The sequence below is a fragment of the Borostomias antarcticus genome, assembly GCF_949987555.1.
Source record: "Borostomias antarcticus genome assembly, chromosome: 7".
Classification (NCBI taxonomy): Eukaryota; Metazoa; Chordata; class Actinopteri; order Stomiiformes; family Stomiidae; genus Borostomias; species Borostomias antarcticus.
The window spans coordinates 11767515-11781161 of NC_140240.1; the positions used below are offsets into that span (position 1 = coordinate 11767515).

Consider the following 13647-nt stretch of genomic DNA (forward strand, 5'->3'; position numbering starts at 1 on the left):
ATAGGATAACGACCGCCTCATGTGCTCTGGAAAGTTACGATGATCGTCATTTGTCTTGAAACACATACAGACAGACATACAAACCTAGCTACAGCGATATCGTCAGGTCTCCATGAGTTGTCATGTACAGCGACCTTTGACCCTGCAGGGCAGTCATCCCCCCATTCACCCGCGCACGGCGGACAGATGAGTTAAAGTGCCACTGGGGAGCGTTCTTCCTCTGTATTTGTAAAAGACTTGATGTTCGGTAGACCAGGAAGTAGCGTCAGCAACGTGACGAGGCACCGTGGGTCGGTGGTTTCCTGTTACTCGCAGGCTATCTTGCCATCAAAGCTGGAGAGAGCAATGGCGAAGGCCTGCACCGCGCACATGGGGTAGCTATAGTCCAGAGTGAACACATCGTCAGCCACTCGCCCAAACTGCATCACGATGTAGTCCACTGCGAAAAAGAGGAGTACAAAAACATATTTCACTTTCCATGAAAATAGTAGCATTTGACATTTCACAAATTAGACCATTCTGTTGGATAGGAACTTTAAAAAGGTTTTCCTTGTTCACACTACCTTAACCGTAACAATGTGAGATAACAGAGAGAATGAGGTTGGTGTTTGGATGTGCTTCTCTGCTCACCATCTTTGCTGTGGACGATCTGGAAGTTCTTGATGGAGGCCTGGGTGACTCTGCCGTTGAAGTTCAGCACGTGAGAAGCCGTCTCCTCGTTCCAGACTGGCGTCTTGTTGCGGAGCTCGATCAGATTGTCCAGGTTTCTGTTCTGGTGCTTGATCAGTAGACCATCATTTTCCTGGAATAAAAAATATGTAAAGACACACCTGGCTATGTAAGGTTTGGTCACTGAATCACAACGTTCAGTAATGAGCTAGAGGCAGGAAGTAATTAATTAGTGTCTAGAAAGGAGACGCACTTGTGAGTTCTGGCGAGTAGTAGTACACTGACTACCTATGTTAAATGCAATTATTGTCGCTTTGGATAAAAGCCCAAGGTCTAATACTAGAGGTTATATTTTTACAGTTATATGCTCACAGTTCGAGGTCGGACGGGGACTCTCTCACTGTCCTTGTTCATCCCTGGGATGATGATAGTCATCCGTCTGGGACCCTTCATCCCTAGGACATTGGTTTCCTGCACAAACAAGAGATTGATCAGCCAAGTCTCAGTTACAGTTTGCTGAGGTATGTATCTTATACGTGTCTAGTGCAGAATACCAACTTTGCGTGACTTACGTAAATGATGGCCGCTAGTTCCTGGCGAGCGTTGGACAAGTTTGGCAGAGCTCTGTCAGGGTTCAGGGCGTTGTCAAACACCGTGAACTTGGTTCCCATCATGTTGGACCTGGAAGATGCACAGCAGGAGTCCTTACTGTACGAGTGACCATAGGAGAGGTACTGGCTACTTATTGAAATACCATACCAAATATAATACTCAATAGCATAAGTCATTACTAAACTATTTTGAAATAATCAAGTGCAATACACTATTAGGGGAGTATCACAGGGGGATATTTTGCAATACTTTCCATAAATCACTAAATGTTACAATGCACTGTACCTCAGCTTTCCAATAAAGTTTTCACCTCCTCTGGATAAATCAGTGGGATCTATGGAGATGAGATAATTGGATGTAGTGCTTTTTTTCCGTTTCCTTCCAGCCAGTAGGAAGACCTGTGAAGACACAGTAACTATTATTTCATATTCATCAAATGCATCAAAATATTGTTCAGAATTGTTTTGGGGCAAAATATCCCTAAGCACCAACAGTCCCTCACCTTCTTATCATTGTCCAGATGGAGGTAATATGTTGGGTAGAGGCCTTTGTCCATGCCTCTCTTGTCCCGGGTCACTCTGCATTTGACCGTTACTCCCTGCTGGGCCGGCTGCAGGACAAACTCCTCCAGGCTGTCGAACTCGATCTCAGGGGATGGAGGTCTCTCCTCCTGGACACAGGATGAAAAGACTCGGGGGTAAAGACGGGTGTCCAGTGGAGGTTTTAATTGAAGCAAGCCAGTGGGGACCCAGAACAGACATCCTACAACGTGGCATACAGTACAATGGTGCACAAAATTGAGTCTGGCGCTGTATTTTCATATCAGCGTAAACTATAGACATTATGAATCTGGCGCTGTATTTTCATATCAGAGTAAACGGTAGACATTATTAGTCTGGTGCTGTATTTTCATATAGTATAAGAATATAGTATATAATATAGTTCTTAGAGTAAACTTACCTTTTTCCCCTTTTTTCCTTTACCCTTTTTCTTCTTTTGTGTCACTTCAGATTCTGAATTATCGCTCTCCTCTGCTTTGGCTGAGGCACAAGAAAGGACAGGACAGAATATCAAACACTGTCACTGAATTGAAGATGTTCCCATCACCTGTCCTTACAAACTCCTACAGTACCTTTCTTCTTTGTCTTCTTGTCTTTGTCTTTGTCTTTGTCTTTGTCCTTGTCTTTGCCCTTGTCCTTGTCTCCCCCTGTCTGAAACATAGATACCGGGTTGGCGTTGGCCTTTTTCTTGGTCTTGCTGGACTTGGTCTCGGGCTCACTGTCATCACTCTCTGATTTGGCTCCTGCTTATAGAAGTGTTTAACAAGTTAAAATCAAATGAAAACAGTCATTTCTACTGCATCTGGGTATTGATATAGTATTTCAATAGTTTCCCCTGCATCTTGCCCAGTTCTCCCAGATCCCTAAGTTCGTGGTCTGAAGGGGGGCGATTGGGCTTACATGTATCCCAACCACCTCTGCTACAGTACATAGGATCTCACCTTTCTTTTTACTCTTGGAGTCTGACTTGGAGTCTCCATTTATCTGAAACATGGAGGCTGGCTCCTTCTTCTTGGTCTTAGACTTCCCTTTGCCGTCAGAGTCTTTGTCATCTGACAGTGACATATAACAGTAGACAATATAATTATCTCATGAATTAATGAGATATTAGCAGGATAAAACAATCAAGTGGGTTTGATCTAGGGAAACCAACGTAATACAGAAAAATAATACTGTAGGTGGTGGAAATGGGCAGTTGAAAGTTCTTGGTTGGCGGTTTTAGCCAGCAGCATTAGCTGTTTCCACTCACACACGATTACATAATGAAATCTTGTATCTAATCCTCTTACTGAAGGCAAAGCCAGGTCTTACTCCTATTGTCCTGAGTAACTCCATTCAGAGAGAATTGCTTTTCTACATCAGCCCACCTTTAGATTTGGACTTCTTTTCTTTGTCCTTGCTATCATTTTCCTTTGTGGTCTTTTTCTTGGTCTTCTTCTGTGGAGTCTCTTCCTCATCATCATCATCATCATTGTCTGCGTCGGAACCTGATGTAGAAAAGCCAGACAGGCTTCAGGTTAACACTTTATTTTGAGGGCCCTCCTTAAAGATACTAAATTGTGTACATGCTAAACTATCCAGCTAACTATCCCCTAGTCTGACTCAACGGATGTAGGTTTTGGGGATAAGCCTTGTCATTTGTTTATTACTGTCAGTGGCAACGGAACTTAATCTGATTGGGCCGACAGCTGCTGTCGACCCAATCAGATTCAAGCTAGACTATGTGAAACAACAACAACCTGGTATGGTATGGTAATAAGTCCAGCCAGACCTTTCTCCAGCGCTGGCACAGCCTAAAACAAAGTGTGGAGATAGCTCTGGCTATGCGAGACTAGCTATCCACTAACCCTAACCAGTTGTTGCATATTAACAGAGTTGCAGTTGATAGTTTGTTGAAAGAATATAGTTGATGAGTGTAGAAAGATTATTGAGAGGGCCCTTCACAATAAAGTGGGATCGTTTGTTGACAATTTCCCAGAACTTACTTTTCTTCTTCTTTGGAGCACTCTTTGTTTTCTTCTTGGGCTCTGGCTTTTCCTTTTGTGGCTCGTCTTTCTCCTTCTCTGGTTTCTTTTTCTTTACCTTCTTTCCGTCTTATTAGGTTTGTGGAAAAGGAAAAAGGAAAACTCGATTATAGTCTACTGCACAAGACCTTTAAAAACAATGATTTGATTAACATAATTCTCCCGACTGAGAAGATAATTTGAGTTTCTTGATATGCACTACATTATTTTTTTTGTTTTTGTAAGATGATCAATCGGGCATTTTTTCAGGGCAGCCCTTACTTTGAGTGGTAGGACTTTCCTCGTCTGACAGGTCTTCGCTCTTCTTAGCCTTGGTCTTCTTTGGCTTGGCTTCACTACCGTTGGTCTTGTCTGGGACAGACTCTGCCTTCTTCTTCTTTGGCTTCGGTTACAAATTATGTTCTACAGGAACAAGAGTCAGGGATAAGAAATGTATAGAAACTACAGGAAGGTTAGGTCACTAGGACACTAATTTGTCACTCAGTTAGGGGCAAGATACATAAGACATACAGAGTGTAGTGATGAGATGTATCGGTGAGTATCTGCAGATATATCAATATATCCACTACTCTAGGAAGGTGTGACACCAAGTCAAGACTTACCATTTAAAACACAGTAGAGAACGCAAGCCGAGGGTATAAAGAAAGAAGAGAGTCAAATGGCGCACAAACAGGCCACATTAGGTAATAGGCCCTTCTCTTATGACACATTTCCAGCCTGACTCTCAAAAACAAGTGATGAATTAAACATACAAATCTCATCATCACTGAGACACCCCCACATCCCAAAAAAAGGAGTTTTAACTAAAAACTTAATTATTTGCTGCAAGGACATTTTTGAACTCAAGATGTCAAGACTCAACATTAAATCTCAACCATGTTGCAATAATAGCCTAGTATCTGCAGATACTTAAGAGATACTGAAGAGAAAAGAACGGTTCCTGACAGGCCTAAGAGATCCGTGCCCTGGACCAGAGCGATAGGCTTAGCTATGCTTTTTGGTAGTGGAGACTCTGATTGGGTAGGCTGGATTCAAAGGCATTAAAATATCTCTCAGAAACGTTTCGACATTGAAGAGAATTAAGACACTCATTAGAAACACAACAGGACAACATCAGCGACAGAACGCCCTCTCCATGCTTAACATTGAAGACAGATGGATTTCAACATCTAGAGGTTTGCTCACGCAAAGAACCGCTGCACTACTTTCCTATTCAAATGAGCTGCATTGGTTCAATATTTATTTTAGAGATCATATGTTTGTTTGGACATGTCTGAAAAAAGGATGGTGCGCCTTTCACTGTAGACTATTTAGTTTTGATTTGTAGTAGATTTGAATGTGTTATAGGCTACTGGCTGTGATATAAAGTGGAGGAGTAAATGTTAGGCTATGTGTAATGCCTACAGACCTTTAATGGGCACACTTGTCGATTTCAGAACCCTTGACAGGGCTTGGACTCTCGGATATTCATATAGCGCCTTTAAAGTACAGGTACTTTGCGTGTCTTAATGTGGCTTTTGTAAAGTGTTATCTAGCCTCTGCTCTGATCATTAAAAAATATGCATATTTATTTGAGATTAAAATAAATACAATTGATACAAGCTGATAAAACTTTCCTGCAAGTTATCAATGTGTCACATGCTTGTATTTTGATAAAGCATGCACATTATTGAAGACACGTCTGTCTCATCTTTTTACTTTGTTGCAATATCGGCAACCTCAAGTTAACATTCTACTAATTGGCTACCTTTTTTGTGATGGTGTCTGCTGCTCCAGAAACTACAAATCCTGCTCAAATCGCCTTGCGCCTCCAGGCATCCCTACAGTAGTTCCCAGTCTGCCATACTCCCCGCATTGTCCCAGGCATCAGTGGAGGACGACTCCCCCCACTGTAATGAAGGCCAGTCTGGATTATGTCAGGCTCTCCAGCTACCCCGCTCATGGGTGGCTTCTGGACATTGACTGACCAGAAGCCTCTACACAGGTCTCCATGCCACTAAGAAGGAGGTCAATGTGTTCCTGGGCCTTTGATCACTGGCAGTGCGAAGGAGAGGAAGGACATAATCCTATTACACACCCCAACCATGGCTATTTCTGTCCTCACCTGCTCAGTCTGGTGCTGTTTCGTACACATTTGCCTATACAGAGTTTTGTGGAACAATATGGCATCCATTTTGTGAGGATCCTGACCATTGTTGGTGGTCTGTTTTTGTTTTTGTTTGTTTGGAAAGACTGACATCTGCGGGCTGTCATAGCCTACGGTGACGCCTGTAACTGGATATACATGATGGTTAATGACACACATGGTTGTCATCATTAAGACAATAATGCTGATTTGTTCTTTGTAGTCATTGTATTCTGTAGTATACTGTAAGTACACAGTTTCGCTGGGGAAATTATATTTCACGCTTTGTTCTGGTTGTACCAAAATAACTGCTCTCTGGTAATCAGTGGGCTCTGGCCTTGCATGCATTAGAAGAAAGAACAATACCGAGAGAGCTGTAGTAAGCCTTGCAAAATGCTAAAAAGGTGGAAACCGTCATGGGGATGGCCTGCCGATCTGTGTGCTATTACTGTATGGCAGTTCTGCTCTACGTAGTATCTGGTACCATGCCAACAAATGTGTTGAGTAACCTTCACTACTTTACCTGAATCCTAGAAGCTCTTGGCAGCCACATTGAGGCCAATTACCTCACTTTTAAACTTCTGAATTGTTCCCTTCTGCAAAATCAGTCATAGTGGAGTAGATGTATCTCTGCACCAGGAGAAAGATCCTTTGATCTCAAGTGCAATTTCTGCACATGATGTTAGGTAGTTGTTAAAAAGGCACCACATTTTCTATGAGACACCCCCCCCCCCAAAAAAAAAATTTTTAAAAAAAATTAATACCATTGCAACAATACTGTAAAATGTTGCTCCAACCTTGCTGTAATAAATAATCATCCTATCCCATCTGACTTCAGATAGCCTACATTATATATTTAGAACCCTTACATAACATAGGCCTAGTGTAGATGTTATATCACAATAGCTGAATCATCATTATCAACAACAACAACAGCAACAACAAACACAAACAAAAACATAACCTAAAATAAAACCTATAGTATACACCAGAGTGCCATCCCTTTTATCATTTCTTTCCAGTATCCTTTCAGCACTATCCTCGTTATTACAAACATTACAAACCGACTTTGCAAAGAAAGTCCTTATTCCCACACATTTACCTTCTCTGTAGACATGGCCTGCCCCGCTAGCGACTTCGCCTTTAACAAACTACCAGCTTCTTCTTTACAAGAGGCTATTCACTGGAGATAATGATAGAGTGAGAAGCCTGCTACTCAGTGTGTACCATCAGCAGAAAGTTGTTAATAGGATTTATGTGTGAAGCCATCTGCTGTGCAGAGACACGTCAGCAGGAGGAAACAACCTAGGCATGCGTGAAGGGTGAGGAGTGTGTAATCCTGAGGTACTGAAGACTCACACACACACACTAGGACTGATGTCTAGCACACCTGAGTTACATGGCAGGTGCATATAGAAACATAGGCGTAAGTATAAAAAAAAGTTCCCGCACAATCCTGACGAAGGTCAAAAGACTGAAACTTTGCAAATAAAAGTGTTTTATGTGCAAGCTAAGATAATAAGTGGGAACTTTCTTTGACATCGTCACAGGACAACACACACAGACACACACACACACATCTGATTACCTGCATCTGTTCTAGGGCTGTGGCATCGTCATCTGAAGACTCATTCTGAAGCCTGAACAAATTTTAAAAATAGTATTTTGTTACTCAATCATTTTTGTTGCTCCCAACAAGTGACATTCTGAGTTAGGAACCTCTATTGCCTTTCAAATAGGCTAATGATTGTTTGCATCTAAGCCTCCCTGTTGGGAGTTCATGACAGCGTATCAGAGCGCGTTCTTCTGGAACCAGTTGAGATGTCACTTCCTATAGGACTTCCTCCATTCAAAGAGTCCTGACGGTAGGAAACGTTCAAAGCGGTCTGTGGACACAGAGCCGTCCTTCTTTTCTACGTGTTTGAATCGTCAGATCAAACAGAGCGTATCTTTGCGCAGTCCCGCCCGCTATTGGGAGCGCAGAACTTTCCTAGGCCCCGCTGCTTATTGGTTTAGCCTCACTTGACCAGCGCACACAGGAAACAGGGCAGGGCCGGGCGTGGTATTATTAGCCAGTGAGAAAAGAGCGAGGCATCTCAGGTAACGGTCAGACGGAGAGGCAGGAACCAGGGGCGAGGAGATCGTCAGCACGCGCTCCTGTCCTGAAACCCTGGTCCCGATCACTGGGGCGGAGGTCTACGAGGCCCAGGAGGCTTAGGGACTCATCTACTGTAGCCTAGCCTATATGATACGAATATTATATAATTATATAATACCTGTCATCCGTCCAGACTTCCCTGAGGGCTTCCTTCTGGAGAGGCATGGGTCTCCTGGTAGAGAGACGCATTCAGAGTTGGAGCCTCACAAGGAGTATACAATTCTGCATGCTTGTTTTTCTATGAGCTTGCATGCAAACAGGTGGTGGACGTATGAAGAAACCCCAAAAGACACACACACACACACATACACACACACCAACGTACCTGTGCTTGGCTCTGAGCAGTGCTGGTCAGTAGATGCAGTGCTATCGAGGATGCACGCACTCCTGCTAGTCCTCCAATCTCAGCCTGGCTCCTTTCTGTCGCTCTCGGATCAAGGTCACATGACCGGCCTGCTAATAGGATTTCCCGCCACCCCAATCCATCCAACAACCACTGCACCACCCTGCCGACACCTTGCAGCCCCCCCCCCCCCAACATCCCCTGCTGATGCCCCCCCTCCTACCCCCCACTGACACCAACCCAACCTCCCCACCCCCACCTCACCGAGGCTTACTACTTTAATCAGCCCCACACCATCTGTGTGGAGAGGCCTCTCCTGCCTTTATCATAGAAAAAGTGTGAGCTCATCCAGCCTCTCTTCATGAGGTGTCCTTACCAGGCCATGGTTGTGCAACGTTACGAATTCGTAATAGAACTTGAAGGAGAGGCAAGCGTTGGGGGAGCCGTCACAAAACCCGGGAGCTTATTATCCCGGTATGCGGCCGGTGAGACGTTGGGAAAGTCTGTGGTTCCGTCTGTCAACCACAAGGTGCTGCTGTGTCTCTAAAGACCAGCGCACTGGCGCACGAGGCAAATCCAAGCACGAGGGGGCACACTTTTAGGAGGGAATTTTACTCCAATTATTTATTTATTTTTTGTCATCATAGACTACACGTCTAAAATGTGTAGCTTATTGCTCGTTTCGGTTGAAGCAGGGAGACATTATGGTTCTTGTGATAGTGAGATAGTGTGATAGTGAGATTGTCAAGCTGCTGTTGCGGAAGCAAATTGAGAAGTGGCTGGTTCTGTCACTGCCGTGCCGACAGACCGAGCTAGCCTGGGAACCAGACGAATCTGCGAGCTCACGTTTTATTTGCATTTGCAAATTGGCCTGGCGATGCCAGGGTAAGACTGAGAAGAACATTCTCAGAACTCCTGCAATGGAACCGTAGTGTACAGAAGCCGACATCTGCACTTGTATTTGAGAGAGGACAATAAATCACTGTGTGGGGTTGTTTTATAAATAAGAGGACCCCCTCCTCCTCCTTCTCTCCCCTTTTTCCTCTCTCACACTGGTCGGCCTGTTGACTGTTGAAAAGAGTCTAGACTAATAGCTTTGCTGGCATTTCTGTAAATGCTTGACAGTAACATGGCACTTGGCAGACAGCCTAAGGAAGGTCGATGACCTGGGGGAGTCGGGGAGAGGGCGTCAGGATCTTAAAGAGACAGAGAGCCTTTATCAAGGTAAGAGACGAGACGCGTGCGTGTTGTTTGTTTCGTGCTTATGCTGTATGAGTACCCTATCCTATGTTTCGTTGCAGTAAATAATGCTGTAGCCACGACTTGTAATATGATAGGGGGCAGGCCAATACAAGCTGAATCAACAGCCGCAACAACAAAACAGAAGGGAGTGAAAACACGTTGCTCAAGTGAAGGCAAAGGGGACCATTCAAATACTTGTATAAACAGCAGACCGGGGGAAATTATGTTAAGTACACAAAAGTTAGTTTGCTCTGCAGGCGGTGACCTGAGTAGTAGCAGAATGATGATGATATTTCAGTGCCGGACGGTCGTAGGCTACTGCTGAAGCAGCACGGTGAGGACATGAACTCACTGCAACGCGCTGTTGCCCCTGGTGAATCATACACAGAGTCCCGTATCACAGGAAAGACAAACAATGAGGACGAAACAGGAAAATCTGGGTTAGATGAACCCAGCCCTCGGGGAGGCCTGTTTAGAGAGAGAGGGAGAGTGAGAAGGGGAGAGAGAGAGGGAGAGTGAGAAGGGGAGACAGAGAGAGGGAGAGTGAGAAGGGGAGACAGAGAGAGGGAGAGTGAGAAGGGGAGACAGGGAGAGAGAGGTGGTGTTGGGGGGGGGGGGGGGGGGGTTAAAGAGAGGGCAATTACAGGATTCACTATAAATGGAATGGTATTCTGGATCTAAACTAGCCCCTTGGGAATAAATGGAATAAGCTTGTATCCTAGTATAGCATGTATCCTAGTATAGCATGTATCCTAGTATAGCTTGTATCCTAGTATAGCATGTATCCTAGTATGCTCACAGCCAGACAGAGTCAGGCACAGTACAGAACAGCAGCTAAGGTGGGATGAGAGGTTTTGGAAACAGTAAACTCAAACCTCTGCTATACAGGTGGGCTATAGTATAGTAGCCTATAGACTACTAGATTATAGCTATTTTAACAGTAGCCTATTATTGGTAACAATTTATTATTTATTGATTGTTGTACTCTTGTGATTTTGTACATAATGATGACGTGTTGATGCAATCCTGTCAAATTAGCTAAAGATTGGCCTACTGTAGCTGAAAAGCCTGATTGTGTCAAGAGTCCTTTTCTCAGAACACATGTTGACCTAAGCTAAGAGTCAATGTGATGTAATTGTGTGTGTGTGTGTGTGTGTGTGTGTGAGTGTGTGAGAGGCCCTTGCCGTTAATGGATGTTCTCATTGGAGGGGTCTCCTCTGACATAGTGGCGCCACAAAGACCATTAGGCTCGTAGATTTAACACACACATGCAGCACACACACATACACACTCACTTAAGCAATACACACACAAGCAAAACAAACACAAACACATACACACACACACTAACACACAGGTACAGCCATTACACATCATTACAGCGCAGAGTAAAAAAACAGTATGGTTTGCAAGGCACATTATCTGACAATCAGCTCTAGCATAATGTATGAGCCAGTTTAAAGTTTTGACAGCCAGGCATGTTGGAGAGATGAGGTCACAGCCTACTATAATAGGCGCAATTGGATCACAAAGTGCCTACAGTATATAGAAAACATGGCTTCAGAGGCTGGCTTGTAGTGTACAGTAGTAAGTACAGGACACCAATATCAGTCTGGATGAATCATTATCATCATCATCATCATCAGCCTTGTAATGCCATGTAAGCCCGTCAGCCCTCGTAAAGGTAGTAAGAAAGATAGTAGCAGCCTCTGGCTGCAGACCTCAGCAGACAGTGCAGGAACAGCTTGCTTCATCAGTCTGGCAGAGCAGTGGCAGAGCAGTGTGAACCGTCCATCCCTCTCCATTCCACAGATAGCTGTGTGAAGGGTCAGCCCGCCCTGCAGCTTACTGGGGGAGAGCTGAGAAGCAGCCAGCCAGTCCGTCAGAGAGAGAGAGAGAGATTGATAGAGAGTGATAGGGAGGGAGAGAGAGATAGAGAGCGCTGTTACCAGAGAACAGTGTCCTGACGTGACACCTTCAGTGAGAGGAAGAGAGAGCGAGAGAGAGCGAGAAGGTGACGGAAACAGAGAGAGGCATACTGAAGCTGCGCAAACAGAAACTAGTTATAGGGTGGTGATAAACATAGCAATAGTGGTGGTATTTGGGACACTGTCATACAGTATGATATCAAAATGTCAGTAAATATTTGGCTTACAGTTTATGAATACTACTACTACTACTACTACTATTACTACTACTACTACTACTACTACTACTACTAATAATAATAATAATAATAATAATACTTTATTTGTTTAGCACCTTTCATATATAGGCTACTGTTAAATGCAGCCCAAAGTGCTTTACATTTGAAGCAATGAAACGAGAACAGATAAATATGTCAGGAACAAAATAAATACAAGTTTCAATGGAAATACTGTTTATAACATCAAGATTAAATAACATAATAAAAAAAAACAAAAAAACAACAACATCAAAATAAAGACAGACTCTAGCTAAAAGCTTTCCAGTTGAGGTATGTTTTAAAAGACCAGCATATCTAAGTGCTTTTTGTGGTTGATAGGATATAAAAGTCATGCAAACTGCAATACTTTGTCCTACCGCATGGTGGGAGCAACAACGACAGTGGCAGCGGCGGTAAAACAATATTACAACTTACAACCACGAGGGGCAGTAGAGAACTACTACAGGTTCAGAAAACTGCTACAGTGTTGGAGGTTAGGCTTCTCTGACAAGCTGGTTGCGGTTACTTATAATGCAGGCTATGTTTCTCAGTTTGACCAAGTTTGAATTGCAAACTGCTTTTTTGGATTAGCTACAGCAGAGACAGTAGCCTACATAAAATTGGTTATTGGAGGGGATATCATTTTAACAACTGATTGCACTTTAGATTCAAACCTGGAAACTCAGAAATCCCTAATTTTCAACCCCTATTTTCAATGTCAGAGTAGACATTAAATAGACAATCAATAAATAGCTCTAAACCAGTGAGGACTATTTCATTTCAACCCGTATTGGCCAATGCATGATACATTTATGTGATTCAAGGAACACCCAAATACCGCTGCCCAAGTGGCACAATCGTTAGTGCAGCAGACTTAAGGCACGTAAGGCACTCAAACATAAAGCCCAGTTCACATACAAGATTTGCAACGAGACTGCAACAGTAACCCAAAACTGTGCTTTGCAACATTCTAAAACTGAACTGTTCACACCAAAGCAATGAGCGGAGACCATTTATCGTTTCCATAACAACTGCTCTTGTCACTCAACCTATTTCCTTTTCCAGCACAAGGAATCTAAAAAGAAGGAAGAGACATTACGTCACTGTGTAGCGCGTGCAAGCCGATTGGTGCCAGGAATCAAAACTTTCAGGTCGGCCGTCATTGAAATGAATGGGATCGCCTCCTCCTCGTTTACGACTTGTCATTTTAACAGATCATAACCCGGGATGGCAGAATCATTGGTAATTTGTTGACATGTTAACAAGCTAACGTTTGATATATTGGTTGATGTATATTTCCTCCAGATAGCTTGTGTAATGGTCAAATAGCCGTTGATGTAATGGGCTGGACATGATTTGGAAATCTGGCAACCCAAGCGGACATCGTGCCTCGGATACACTAGAAGACTTTCACAATCTTAACAGATTATGAAATCTGCAAATCCAGTAATTCATTATTATTTTATTTTGTCCGCATTTGTTTAGTCTATTCCGTGATCGTCTACCTTTTCTGTTCTAAAATCAATGTACTGTAGCCTCTCGTTAACGTGAACTAGCCGTTACTGGTTACGAACCGGTAGCCTACTAGCCCTCGCGTGAACCCAGAGAGCCTGACACGCGCTCGCGCCAGCATACGGGCACAAATTGTTCAGTCGCTGATTGGTTAGAAAATTGTAACAATGGCCCTGACATTATGGTACCTTCTAAAACTTGTTGCTTGCAATTGGAC

The 13647-nt window shown here is 43.6% G+C and overlaps 1 protein-coding gene across 1 annotated transcript; it reads right to left on the reverse strand.

Annotated features, from left to right (window-relative positions):
* Window positions 1-305: 305 nt before the first annotated feature.
* Window positions 306-8875, reverse strand: LOC311311591 (uncharacterized protein; the record flags this gene model as incomplete). Its single annotated transcript, XM_084441341.1, has 15 exons — window positions 306-439; window positions 631-802; window positions 1042-1140; window positions 1242-1350; window positions 1567-1679; window positions 1784-1951; window positions 2242-2321; window positions 2414-2584; window positions 2783-2893; window positions 3209-3328; window positions 3827-3934; window positions 4127-4247; window positions 7579-7630; window positions 8267-8320; window positions 8868-8875. The coding sequence occupies 15 exons, from the start codon at window positions 8873-8875 to the stop codon at window positions 306-308; spliced, it is 1620 nt and encodes a 539-aa protein (XP_084297467.1).
* Window positions 8876-13647: the final 4772 nt, after the last annotated feature.